The 14676-nt window shown below is 41.2% G+C and overlaps 1 protein-coding gene across 1 annotated transcript; it reads left to right on the top strand.

Moving 5' to 3' along the window:
- Positions 1-1598: 1598 nt before the first annotated feature.
- LOC146970629 (GTPase IMAP family member 9-like) lies at positions 1599-6536 on the top strand. Its single transcript, XM_085805942.1, has 3 exons — positions 1599-1623; positions 2990-3771; positions 6348-6536. Exons 1-3 carry the CDS (start codon positions 1599-1601, stop codon positions 6534-6536), a joined length of 996 nt encoding a protein of 331 aa, XP_085662068.1.
- The last annotated feature ends 8140 nt before the right edge of the window (positions 6537-14676 follow it).

Here is a 14676-nt window from a genome sequence, read left to right on the forward strand (position 1 = left end):
ACAACCATGGTTGAAGGAGAGGGAAACACACACACACGTACACACATGCACACTCAAATTCTTTCAACTCGTGCAAAGTTGAGTCTACGAGTAAACTTTTTTTTTTTTCCAAATCGTGATCACATCCTCATGTTTACCTGTTTCTGGCCTCATGGGGACACGGCAGCATACTGTAAACACAACACTGAAATATTAACATGCTATAAAATGACATATTCACAAGTTGCTTGTTTACTTCATGTCTCTAAACAGAGGAATTTTTCTCTTCATGGCATTGGAAGGTTTATGACCGCCAACCATACACCAGGGAAAATCTCTTGCAGGCCATGGAACTGGCCTGTAATGATATAGGTGTGGAGGCATGCCAAGCGTGGATCCGGCATATTACAAGTTATTTCCCACATTGTCTGAAAGAATGTGGCCTGTGATGTGGATGAAGTCCTGTGGCCTGACCCAGCATGTCGACATGACGCTGTTGAATGTACAGTAGATAGATTTTTTTTTTTTTTTTTTGGTAACACTTTACAATAAGGGTCCCTTAATTAACGTTAGTTAGTACATTATTAAGCATTAATTAACTGTTTACATATATATTAACAATCATTATTATGTATTACTTAGGATTAGGAGACACATTAATTAATGTAAACTATTAGTAAACTGTTAATCAATGTTTACTACTCAAATTAGTAATAAAAGTTGAATTATGTAGTTATCATTATGTATGCATTACTTAGCATTAATTAACACATTAGTTTATATATTAATGCTTAATAATGTACTAACTAACGTTAATTAAGGGACCCTTATTGTAAAGTGTTACCCTGATCATTGTGTTTTCCTTTTTTCTATGTTGTGTGTAACGACTGTTGAGTGGTGTTTTTCTGTTATCTGTTTGGTTTTGAGCGCTGTTTGAATTGTTTTGAGGCAATAGTTTGGTTTTGTCGGTTTTTGTAGTTTAAAAATTGGGTTTTGTGTTTACAGTTTAGAGAAGAGGATGGAAGGTTTTAAGAAATGTGTCTTAGCAATTGAGAAAAACTGTATTAGTCTGTCAGTGAACTCAGCTGCGGTAGAGTCAATTGTCAGTAGACAGGTTTTAGGTAATTGTCAATTTTTTTAGTGAAACGTGAGCACTAAAGGAGAGGAAGATTATAAACAAAAAAAACAACAACAGTGTTCGGTGCCTGGCGTCGTTGTTAGTGTTCTTTTGCACATGCGGGTCTGTTCAGAACCATAAACAGTTCACACTGGAATCTGATATAGGCCACATTTTAAAAGCTAATGTGAACAGCCAAACAAAAAATCTGATCTGAGCAAAAAAACTGAGCATTAAGACCTTGCAGTCTGAACACAGCCTGAGTGGTTTTGATTAGTACTCAGCATAAGACTGTGGTAGAAAACAGCTTTGGCCACACGACTGAGCTGTGTTACGTGTGTTTCATATTCGCTTTGTGGTCTGTGACTTCTCAAGTGTGTTTAGACACGACGTGACCGGAGGGTGGAGACAGGGGTAAGCTGACATATCTGAGCTGAGGCAAAGATGAAACAGTTCAATCTCAAGACTGAGAGAAGACATCCCACAACTGCCCAAGACAATCATGTCCAACAGCAAATATGTTCAACGTAAGTAGGCTACTTACAACTCTAATGCAGACTTTCATTGTGAAAGGTCTAACATCGTTTTCTTTGGTTAATGAAGTATCTGATTAGGTTTGGATAGAGGGTGACACAGCTTTGATTTGATTAGTTTTCATGATTTTTTTTCCCAATATGTAACTCTTTTATGTCTTTCACTGTGAAACCAACATGTGATGTAAAGAGAAATAATGAGTCTGAAAAAACAAAAAACAAGGAAATGCTGTTTGTCTTCAGTGGGGGCTTCAACCCAACCTGTTTGCTGTCTGTTAGCTCTCACAGGTAAACTTAACTTTCATTCAGGAACTTGGGACCAAAGCTGACATATTCTTATTGTACGGTTGTGTCACCTGACCATAATGTACATCCTGCAGAAGATAGTGCAATAAAAGCCATGTCCACAGCCCATTAAAGGGATACGCCAACATTTTTTGTGTGTCTTGCCTCACTCCCGAGTCCATGACAAGCAGATAGACACCATCCTTTTGACTGTGCGTGCAGTAACAAGGGAGATACGGCAGAGCTGGCGCACCGCTAATTAGCTTAGCTCAAGCGCTGGAAGGGTTAGCCTGCCTCCTACCCGAGCCGAAATCAGCAGTCAGAAGCTTATTTCATTTTAGCTCCAAACTCTGTAAATATATCACTTTATCGACATTTCAAACATTTTTGGACGAGAAAGTAGCCGTTTAGATCAGCAGTCTGTCGTTGATTTGTCTAATTACCAGCTGTTTACATTTTCGTTCAGACGTTCAGCGCTGCCAGTGCTCAAGCTAGCCGTTGTGACCAACGCACTTCCAGTTACATTCACAAAATAAAACACCCGTTACTTACCCGCCCTTTACATACAGAAAACCATGACAATAGAATTTGTGCTTTTACTTTGAAATAGGAAGCTAACCTACCCTCGATGTAACGAGCTTGAACCAAAATAAACAATCTCTGCTTGAACCCTCCATTTTGACTGATCTCGTCCCGTTACCGGCATTTGACCGCTCAAGATGCCTTACCAGAGAGTTTTGTCAGCTCTGAGATGAAGATCGGCCTGCCAGGTTTCCGTTTAGAGTTGCTGAAGAATTTCTCTGATGACTTTAGGTGGAGGCAGGCTAACACTACCTATGCACTTGAGCTAAGCTAATTAGAGGTGCGCCAGCTCTGCCCGTATCTCCCTCGTTACTGCACGCACAGTCGAAAGGATGGTGTCTATCTGCTTGTCATGAACTCAGGAGTGAGGCAAGACACGAAAAAACAAACATGAAACATTAAAGATGTTCTGATTACTCCACAGTTGTAATACTTAACTCAGAGTTTGTTCTTCATAACATTAATAATGTGTTTTGAAATTCTCCAACCGCAGCAGACTTCAGGATTTTGCTCATTGGGAAAACTGGAACTGGGAAAAGTTCAACTGGAAACACTATCTTAAGGAGGAAGGCTTTCCGGTCTCAAATGTGTCCTACTGCAGTGACCCAAGTGTGTCAGAAGGAAACAGTAGTTAAGCTTGATGGTCAAACACTGGCAGTTGTTGATACTCCAGGTCTGTTTGACAAAAAGAAAAATGAAGTGGCCGTGCAGGAAGACTTTGTTACATCCATCTCATTGGCCGCTCCAGGTCCTCATGTGTTCCTGGTTGTGATCCAGCTCAACAGATTCACACCAGAAGATCAACAAACAGTGAAAATCATACAGAACGTGTTTGGAGAAGAGGCAGAACGTTACACCATGATCCTGTTCACCCATGGAGATGATCTGGAGGCAGATGGAGTCTCTATAGAAAACTTCATTCATCAAGACGAGGACCTCAGGGACTTTGTCTATCAGTGTCATGGAAGATACCAGGTTTTCAACAACAGAGATAAACATCCATCTCAGGTCCGTGCGTTGTTGAAGAAGATCAACATAATGGTTCAGGAAAATGGGGAAAGCTACTACACCAATGAAATGTTCAAAGAAAATGAGAGAGCCATAAAAGAAGAGATGGAACATCTTCAGAGAGAAAATCCTGATATTAAGCCTGAGGAGGCAAGAAAATGTGCAGAGAAGGATAACTGGTTCAAGAAGAATTTACTGGAAGTTGTTACTGCAGGAATAGCTGTTGAAGTAGCCCTTGCAGCAGAGCTTGGAGTAGCTATTGGAACAGTGGGTGGGCCAGTGGGAGCTGCTGTGGGAGCTTTACTGGGAGTTGGAATAGCAACAGTAGGGTTAGCTATAGCTGCAACAGTAAGGATGAGGAGAGGCAATACAGAATGATCTTTAATATCAATTTGTGACCATGAGCAGTTCATTACAGCAATGTTGAAATGGATGTAAAGAGAAAATTATCTGGGTAACAGTGTAACTCTTCTTTGATTATGTTTTCTTTTTCGTGAGGTAGTTTCTGCTGGAAAGGATGATGAAATAATCAACTGCTGAGGTCATCACCAGCATTTAGTTTCACTGATCATCTTATTGTTTAACATGTGGTTATAGGTCGGGTAGGAGATCCTGGCTTTTTCCCAGGATCTCCTAAACTACCTCAAAACTGTTTGAGCAGGCTACATTTTGAGTATAATCGCCTTCCTTCAGACTTCTCTCTGAAGCCATGCCTCCAGAGTACAGGAACACACAATGCTTGTTATTTCCTGCCATAACATTGCTGCAACCGTTGAATCTAGCAAGCTAGCTTAATCTCTGGTGTTGTCTTTTCCGTATCATAAATCGTTGAAGACTTTGAGCACAAGGGGGGAGGCAGGGCCAGATGGCAGTTTGCTGGACGCATCACAAAATGAATTTGTTCATTGTGTTCAAAGTGATTAGATAAAAAAGTATGTGGACCCAGATCAATAAATTAACTGGTCAAAAGCCAACCTCAAACAAATTGTATTAAAGGTTAATGCTTCAACTCTACAAAGCCAATTGAGGTGGCACAGACGCTTAACCAATACTTCATCGAGTCGGTTGCCGAGAGTTTCCCAGCCAAAAATAGCAATGTGTGTTCATCAAGGGGGGAGTTGTAGGTCCTACAAGTGAAGACCACTTCTCCGTTCAAAAAGCTGCAGTTCCCGTCCGGCCTCTGGGCTGGTGCCAAAAGCGAGCAATTCTCCATTGACCCCCATGCTAAAATAGCCAACTTTACAGCTTAAAAAAACATATTTGGGTGGATGACGTGACATGGCATTTTTGCTGTCTTCAGTGTCAAACATGTATGAATAAAAAATATATTTGCCAAAAACCTTCTCAATATTGTGCAGAACATCATGCTTTATGTGAACATACTCAACATTTAAACAGTTCATCACTCATTATTTCAGAATTTTCAACCAAACATAACAAAAGTCATATGGTGTGACTGTCCGGCACTTGTTTCTCAAAGTGAGAATCTGAATAAAACTAAGAAAAATAAGTGCAAAAATTCTCAAAAAAATACAGAAAAATAATACAGATGTCTATTTGTGAGCCTACTCTTTTCAGTGTCCAAGCATAATGTTTTGAGTCAGTTCTAATCAAAAAGATTTTGTCACAAAAATCAAAATCATATGGTGTGACACTGTTTTGGGATATTTCAACGGGCAAATTTTTGGACACCCTTGGGAAGGAGAGGACCCTCTTCAAGAAGACTGTACAGTACTGGCAATGTATTGCTAGTACAGTACAAGCTGAGGTGAGTCATCATTTTCATTTTTACAATAAATCAGATCTTGTTGGCACTCTGACAAAGGTCCCACTTCCAGATGTCTTTTGGCGTGACGCATTTTTCATAAAAATGCTAAATAAATTTTATTATTTTGTCATATTTACATGTAAATCTATGTTGCTTTGTTAGACCTAGCATGTTGTTAGTATGCTAATGTGTAGCTACAAGACTCAGGGTTGTGCTAAGTGCAGAAAACATCATATGGTGTGACATTTGATCATATGGTGTGACATGTCTGCCTGTCACGCCATATGATTTGATTGTCACACCATATGATATAAATTGTAATTTCCTGCAGTTATAACAATAAATAACATATGTTTTGTCCTTTTAAACATTTATGTGGGTCCATCATCACATAAAAGCTGTAATTATCCTCAATAAATTGTGTTTAGTTTAGTTTAGTATTATTCAGTGATACAGATTTCTTGTTTATCAGACAGACACAGCAGACCCCTTCACAGAAACCTTAGAATGCTGTTTAAGTCTAAACAAAATGTTTTGTCTTCATCTCAAACCATATATTCCCTTTTGTCAATTTGAGGCAGTAATGATGACAAGTGCAGAGAGGACAAAGAGATACAGGGAGAGACTGAATTCTGACCCTGCAACGAGAGAGGAGTTGCTGAGGAAAAGAAAAGAAAAGTAAACAACTTACTGTTTCCATTCACTGACCAATAGGAAGGACTGAGGGAGGGTTTTAAGGGGTGCTTTCACTATTGATTCAAAAGCTCCTTGAGGCAGATTTCTTAAAGCCTGGCAATACATGATAGCTAAAATATCATTGGACTAGAACACTGTCGGCAGCGCAACTAATATGAATAATAATAAAACATACTAAAGTGTAATGTATTTTCTGATTATTTATTATTTGTTAACAGATATCAAGAAAAGAAACAGAAAGGGGAGATTCCTAAATTTAGAATACAGACTCTCCCACCATCAAGAAAAGAAAAACTGAGGGAGATATGGAGAATTTCACAAGCAAAATATAGAGTAAAAAGAAGAAATTTAAATGCACTGCTCAACATCACTCCCCCAGATGACTCCATCTATGGAGACATTCAAGATCCAGGTCCAGTCCCAGGTCCTAGATCACCACCAAGCCCACCTAGATCACCACCACCAAGCCCCCCTAGATCACCACCACCAAGCCCCCCTAGATCACCACCACCAAGCCCACCTACGTCACCACCACCAAGCCCACACACTGAACAGATCAAGAAGCTAAAGAAATCCTTAATGAGAATGAGGGATCAGAACAAAAAGCTCCAGAAAAAAGTGAGCAAAGAAAAGAAGAGGGCTGAGAAATTCAGAAAACAAATTGTGAGGAAAAACATAACAAAGCAAAGAGTCAGAGGAAAATGCCACTTGCCACCCAGGCAAAAATTAATAAATGAAAAAAAGGCTGAGGTGGAATCCTTCCTGCTATTAGACGAGAACAGCACCATGCTTCCTGGGAAGAAGGACGCAGTAGGAAGAAAAGAGAAAAAACAAAGACGAGTGCTGACTTCCTCACTGAAGGACCTTCATAAGGCCTACATGCAAACATGTGAAAAAAAGCACCAGCTGTCCTACAGACAGTTCATAAGGTATAAACCAGGGGTACTCAAATACATTTGTCGAAGGGCCAGAATTTTTCTCAACAGACACCTTGGGGGCCGCACATTCAAATAGGCCTAGATTGAAATTAAATTCACCTTTTTCGTCTAATAATTTAAATATTTTTATTTTACTTGTAAGCACATAATTTTTTATTTATACACTCAATGGTGTTTTGTATGATATAAAATGAAAAATCTTGACATTATCATATCATCATTTCCATATCATGCTGGAGCTTTACACTGCTGACTTGTGTCCTCAGACATGCCCTGTGATTTTCAACTTAAATATGAAAGGAGGCTGACCATCACAGGACATGTCTGACTCTGTTCTGAGGATACAAGTCAGTGGTCCTGAAATGTGTGTTTCTCTTCTATAATACACATTCTACATCTCAGAGGCGACGTCTTTCCACACACGGGCTTCCTTCACATTTCAAACGAGGCAGAGCTCAGTGGGAAACAGTAGGAGAGACACAGGCCGAGGGCACCGGGACACAACACCGGGGGAGAAGCAGGTCGTGCAGCTGTGCACCGCAGACGTGCACGGAAAAACAATTGCGTCTCATCAAATGTGCGCGGCTACGGCTTTTGAGTTGTGCGCGTGCATGACGCGCGGCTACATTGAATGGGTTTGAGCACGCGCAAAAGACGCTTCATCTGAACGGCCCCCCATGCATGATGCACACACAGTTGAACCAAGACGGCGGTGAAAATCACCCACGGTCTCTGCAGACAGGCAGGGAACCCTGCAAGCCAGCTCGCCCCCCAAACACTCGCGCATGGTGATTTGGGTTCGTCAGCGTTTCTGTATCCCAGTGCAGCGCCTCACAGGCACACACAAACGCTCCGCACGTGTTTCCATGTCCCAGCGCATTGACTTACAGGCGCACGGAGCCCGAGAAATACAGTATACAGTAATATGTAAACTAGTAGAACTCAGTCGCGGGTCTGATTGGAAGGTTCGGCGGGCCGGATGCGGCCCGCGGGCCGCCTATTGAGTACCGCTGGTATAAACCTTTTTTTGTCACGGAGGCCAGATCCAGCGACCGCAACACATGTGCCTGCTGGGAACACGATAACATCTCCCTCCTAATCGATGCTCTTTCAAGCAGAGGCTTGATCACAACAAAAAGCCTGTCAGCACTGTTGTCAGGAATCACATGTGATAATGAAAATAAAAAATGCATGCAACGTGTGTGCCCAAAGTGCTGCTATGATGAGCCCAACCTGCAGGACCACAACCCAGCTGACACTGCAACATGGGAGCAGTGGGAGAAGCAGGATGTTGTAGTGGGAGAGAGAAGCTACAAAAACTGGGTGAAGAAAAAGAAGATGGGCACAGTAGGAGAGCTAACTGCCGTGTTCAACCAGAGGCTCAACGCCATTGCGAGTCATCAGTTAAACTGGCTTCATCAGGTGAAACAGTTCAGACACATAAAGGAGAACATCCATCCCAATGAAATAGTCTTACACATAGACTTTTCAGAAAACTATGCGTGTAAACTCAACACTGAGATTCAGGCCTTTCATTTCGGTGGCAATAGGCAGCAGGCCACAATGCATACTGGAGTTGCCTACTCAGTCAGTGGCTCCCAGTGCTATGCCACCATTTCCCAGTCCTTGCGTCATGATGAGCGAGCCGTCTGGGCACATATCAAGCCAGTTATTGATGATTTCCGAAGAAAACATGAAAATGCAATCGACACCCTGCATGTCCTCAGTGATGGGCCAGCAACCCAATACCGGAATCGATCAAACTGCTTCCTCATGAGTAGCATTCCCTATACATGGGGATTCAAGAGGGTTACCTGGAACTTTTCAGAGCGTTCCCATGGGAAGGGTGCACCTGACGGTGTGGGAGGAGTGCTTAAGCGTAAGGCAGACATGTATGTCCTCGGAGGCAGTGACCTACAAACACCAAGGGATCTGTATGAGTATTTACAAAAGTCCTCAGAAAATGTCACCATCATGTGGATTGAAGAAGAGCAGATCTCCACCATGGATGAAATGCTGCCTCCTTCAGTGCGTCCAGTGACTGGAATCAGCAGTGCACACCAAGTTCTGTCTTTTGCTCCAGGAAAGATATTTTACAGAGATCTTAGTTGTTTCTGCCAGTATCCAGGGATGTGCACCTGTCACAAGCCGCGCCAACTTGAGTTTGACCATGTCTCCCCTGATGAGGTGCCAGCTGCCAAGACAAGTGAAGAGTATGACTATTATGAGTTTCCATTAAATTATGTTACATTTTACAATAATAAATAAATGAATGAATAAATGATTAAATAAATAAATACATCATTGTTTTCCTTTGACTTTTAAGTGGTGACCCATCTGATGAAGTACCCTCTGTCCAACCCACTACAAATTCCCGAGCCCAGTGAGTATAATGTAGTTAGATAAGAACCTGCTCGTGATAACATTTCACTGCAAACAAACATTTTCCTGAAAAATAAATCTCTTTCTTTCACTTAAGTGATGGTGGCTCTGCTATGGAGGTGCCTTCTTCTCCATCCAGCTCGCCCACTAGAGAGCCCGAAGCCCAGTCAGTATAGACCCTATATATTTGTAAATTGGGCAAACCCAATTTGATTGAGCTAGTTATTGCGATCACTGCAGACAATTGTGTCACTGATATAACTCTCTCTCTTTGAAGCTCTTCTACTCAGGTGCTGTATGCACGTGCCCAATCAAGTGCATCAACTGGAGAGGCCCAAGCTGAGGATTCAGACACCATTTCAGATGAAGAATACACTGAAGGACAGTTTGTCTTCATTAAGTATGAGGGAAAACCATATGTGGGACAAATTGTTGACATAGCTATGGAGGGGCTGCAGATAAACTGCATGAAACAACTTGGAAACAAAAATGGTTTTGTCTGGCCAAATAGGCGAGACTGCATTCACTATCAAGAGCAGGAAGTTGTTTGTGGCATATCACAACCTCAGCAAGGCAGTCGGTTTGCTACTCTCTCCAAATTTGACTGGCTTATGTACAATGAAGTCTAGATGAATTGATTCATTTATGGATCCACCCAGCTACCCTGTAGGCCTATGTTCACAGTTCATGTTAGGGGTGCACTGAATTGCATGTTTTTGGCCGAAGCCGAATACCGAATAAAATCAAAACGCTTGGCCGAATAACCAAATAATACCAAAAGTGGTTTTAAAGTTTTTCTTTTTTTTTTTAATAGGGCCTATTGGATAAATAAAATATTTTTTAGACTTAATTTTCAAATAAAGTAAATGTTTATTGACTATTCTGACAGTTTTTGAATATTGAAGTTAAAGTTTTTAATTTATATCGGCCCATTGTGAGTGCTGAAAGATCTATGCAAGTACATTTTTTTTAATTCATCAATTAGGCTACTAGACATTTCAGGTGACCTCATGAATTTCAGGCGAGCCCATGTGGGGTCCCGACCCCAAGGTTGGGAAACACTGTTTTAAAAGACGTCGGCCACGGACGGAGTGGGTTTATGATTTATAAAATGGCGCGTTCCAGGAACAGTCCCCTCACTCAGCCCTGTCAGGACGCAACGGTGCGCGCGGTCGCTGTGCAGCTTTCTCCCCCACTGCTCTTGTTGCTGTTATTTTTCCAGCAGTAGGAGTCACTTACTAACAAAGCTGGGATTTAAGCTGCCGTTTTGATCGTTGCGCGATGGCATATTATCAGACTTTTTTTTTTTTATTCGGCCTTGCTTTTCGCTCGTTCCACCTAATACCGAATGTTGCTTTTTTGTTTTGCAATATTCGGCCTTATATATTCCGTTACCGAATATTTGGTGCATCCCTAGTTCATATGATAAAATAAATGGTTTGTTTTTAATACATATTGCAGGCCAGTTTAGAATTTAAATGAAATGTAATTTGATACACAAACATATGTTCATGGTTCATACGATATTAAAAAAAATGTTTGTTTTATTGTCAATAAAATTTGAATATTACCTTCTAGCATTTAAGAGTGGTCAAATATTTCCTGCCTTAAGAGTGATTAGTACTCACCAATAATGGTACTTTTCCACTATAGTCACGGCATGGTACGGCATGGCACGGCTTGGTAAAGGTGTTTTTTCATTAAAGCTGAGTTCTCTGGTTCCTCCTCAGCGGGTGCGGGGTTGTCGCGGGGGCGATCGCGAGGCCACATTGTCCCTCTCTCTCTTTTATTGATCCTCTCGTCAGCTCAAAACTCACTCGTCTGCACCTCGGCACCACAGCGTGGTTTTCCACACAGCATCATTTGACTCGGGTGAAGGAATAAAAACAGTTTCTGCACAGATCAGTGGTCGCTGTTGCTGTTGCCGCTCTGTTTTATAAATTCCCGGGGTTGATGTCATGCTCATGTCAGATGAATGTCAGATGTCGCACTCGCACTCTTCCAGGGATGACGTTCTGCCCAATCAGTGGAAGGCAGTTGGCTGACGTCACGTTTTAGTATTGCTTTGGCTTGCTTGGATAATAAATAATAATAATAATTATAATTATTATTATTGTTATTATTATTATTATTATTATTATTCTTATCATTATTATTATTATTATTATAATTATAAGTAGGATAATACATGGTTTGCATTCACACATGCCGACATGATCATATGGTGTGACATTATATCATTTGGTGTGACATTCCAAATTGTGAAAATTACATACCTTTATTAATGATAAAACGTGAAAATGTTCATGGAATACATAGAAAATAGTATCAGCAAGAGTCACAAATATTTTTGTAATTTTATAGCAATGTTTGTCACAATAAATAGAAAATATGTTGAAAGACCGACGGCATAGGTCTCACATTGAGCAATGATTTAGAAAATAATACACAAATGTAATTAATTTCCACAAAAGTATAATGGATCACAGTTAAGTTATGATAAATGACTTTGATAAAGTGAGTAACTTAAGAGAGCTATAATCCATTTTCAGTTTATATACAATTATTTTCATGTCACACCATATGACGATTTTAGGCGCTAATGAAACAAATTGTCACATAAATTCTGATTCCAACTGAAAATCTAAAAACCACATATGTTTCTATAGAGATTAGAGTTAGTAGAACAAAAGTCAACCATTTTCATGCTTGTTATTTGAAATTTTTGAAAAAACACTTTTTTCTGGTGCATATGTCACTGACCCATTTACAGCCTGGTGCCTTTTATTGTTTTGGTCTCTACCGATAGCTTCCACCTCAGTGAACACTGTGGGGAGGGGGGGGATTTTTTTTTACCACAACCGTTTTAGTGTTGTTTAGGCTTCGTAAATGTGACCCGTTCTATCAAAATGAGTCCGTTGTCGCAACGTTCTATTTTTAGATAATCAGCTGATAACGTGGAAAACCCATAGAAAATCCCAAATTTTTTTTTACCCTAATTTCAAAGCAATGACATTCAAAAACAGTCTCCCAAAGTTTCACAGTCCAGATAATTGAGAAAAGGCACGTAAATGATGATTAAAGTTGACTTGCAACTTAAACCCTCTGAAAATGAGTGCTGCTTTGGTGCAAAACATGAAATATCTCCTGAACCGTTCATGATAGAGACGAGCTGTAAACTGCATCTGAATCGCGGGATTCCCCGCTTTGAATGGTGCCTCTATGGCGAGAAGGGAGGGGTACAGAAACAGATGCTAAACCCAGTAGCATCGACGCTAACAGAGCGTAGCATCGATGCTAACCCGAACGTACACGCTTGCACATATTTTACAAAATGTCAACAAAACATGACAACTTCTGAACCGTTTATGATAGAGACGAGCTGTAAAAAGCATCTGAATTGTGAGATTCCCTGCTTTCCAAGGGTCATTGAATGGTGCCTCTATGACAACAAGGGACTGTATAGGGTGCGTGTAATCACGTGGTACAGGAACAGATGCCAGAGTCACTGGCAAAAACTTTTCTCAGATTTTAGAACGGAATAAGAGAGTGAAAGATCGTAATTCAAATGGCCACATCTCGAAAACCATCAAATGTATGACTTTGACTAGGTTATCATTTTAAAGCTTATTTTCTAATCTTTCCATTGATACCAAAATCTCAACTTTGAAATTTGGGTCACTGTGACTCATTTTGATGGATCGGGTCACAAATGGGGGGGTGGTTACGTTAAGTGACAGGTTCGCAGACAGTTACCAGCCGTTAATTGGTTGCTTCGAGCTCAGCGGGCGGGTTCTCAGCTGGCAAACTGCCGCACCTCTCCAAATATGGAAAGTAGACTCCCACTAAAATCCAAGATGGCGCAGTTCAAATGCCCGTAGTAGAGGCACAAAACAGACTCCCCCAAACCAATGGGTGATGTCACGGGTGCTAAGTCCATTCTTTTTATGGTGTTCATTCAGTACTGTTGCTGTTGGCATAAATGAGTCCATGTTCAATCTAAAACATGTATCAGGATCAGAAGTTGCAAATGTGATCACATCGCTCAAAGCCTTCAGAGCAGGCGCGTAGGCAGGAGTGGGCCTGGCCGGGCCAGTGCCGCCCACACGAATCACTGGCCCGCCCGTCCACGTTTCATAAGAAGAAAAATTTTATTGATTAAATTAAATTAAATGCAGTTAATCGATCGTTTTCAATGGGAGTTGTTCTGTGAAATATAAACAAACAAAGCTGACAGACATGTAGCGGATCTCTGTTTAAAACGTTGGTGCAGCGCACTGAGCACACAAGGGAGAGAGGAGGTGAAAAGAGACAATGTTACCTGTTGTATAATACTGGACTCAGCCATGTAGCACCATCGCTAAAACACCGAGACCAGTGAGAAGGCTATAACGAGTCAAAAAGGTGCAGACACTGATAACTGATCACTGCCTGAAGAGTTTGTATAGCCTCTAACTTCATAAACGCAGCTCAAACAGACCCGGTGCTTCAGCATGGTGACAGTAGCTTATCAGTAGCTTATCCTCTCCTATATTAGCCGGTCACTACCGGAGCTTAAGGCGAGACACGGCAGGCAAAAACATCGTTTTTTCATGCACTTATCAATTTTGAGATTTTGGGCTATTTTGCTTCCATAACATGTCTTCTTTCAGACTAATACAAAAAAATAGTCTAAAATACACATTATGGGTGTTTATTTTACTTCACTTTGACTGGTGTCGCCTGTAGATTTCTCCTAAATTCACCAGAACTGAGCGTTCTATCGCGGAGCGAGCCGCGTCTGTTCAGACTCCTGTCATATCAGGTATCGCCGTGAAGCTCTCTCTCTATCTCTCTCTATCTCTCCCTCTCTCTCTCCTGCACTAATGTGTCGGTTCCAAAAATGGTCATTTCCTTTGTACCAGCGACGAATCGTAAAAGTACGAGGGAGGGTCTCATTGGCTGGTGTCGTTTTCCGACAGCGTGATTCGTTTAGAAGCATCACGTGACGCGCTCTGAACAGCGGAGGGACTTTTAAAAACGGGGAAAGGAAATCGATTTAAATCCTCACGTAAAATAAAACAGCAACTCTCACTTGCTAGACAACAAAAGACACAGCACAGAAACTCACGGAGCCATAAGATCCCTTTACAAAGTGCGTCATCGCGGAAGCTGTCACCCGTAAAAAAACGAGTGTTTGCCGCCGGAGACAGCGCGATACACAGCGGTGGCTTTTTTTTTTTTTTTTTTTTACACATCAGACGTCTGAATGAACTGATCGGAGATTTAATATGTCCCTGCGCTGGTACAGGGCTTAAAATGAGCATCGATCCTCAGAATCACGTGTTGTGCAGTAGTTTACTTCTCAGTGACAGAGGTGAAACGGATGTGACACTGACATGGGCCAGA

Source organism: Trachurus japonicus, chromosome 17 (assembly GCF_045865225.1).
Source record: "Trachurus japonicus isolate A0001 chromosome 17, Traja_1.0".
NCBI lineage: Eukaryota > Metazoa > Chordata > Actinopteri > Carangiformes > Carangidae > Trachurus > Trachurus japonicus.

What these genes read in the sequence shown, in the direction of transcription:
- LOC146970629 (XM_085805942.1), top strand. Translation starts at nt 1,599, where the DNA reads ATGTCCAACAGCAAATATGTTCAAC. An exon ending in CAACAGCAAATATGTTCAAC is followed by an intron (nt 1,624 to 2,989) that starts GTAAGTAGGCTA and finishes CTCCAACCGCAG; the next exon opens with CAGACTTCAGGATTTTGCTC. An exon ending in TTGGAGTAGCTATTGGAACA is followed by an intron (nt 3,772 to 6,347) that starts GTGGGTGGGCCA and finishes TCACTCCCCCAG; the next exon opens with ATGACTCCATCTATGGAGAC.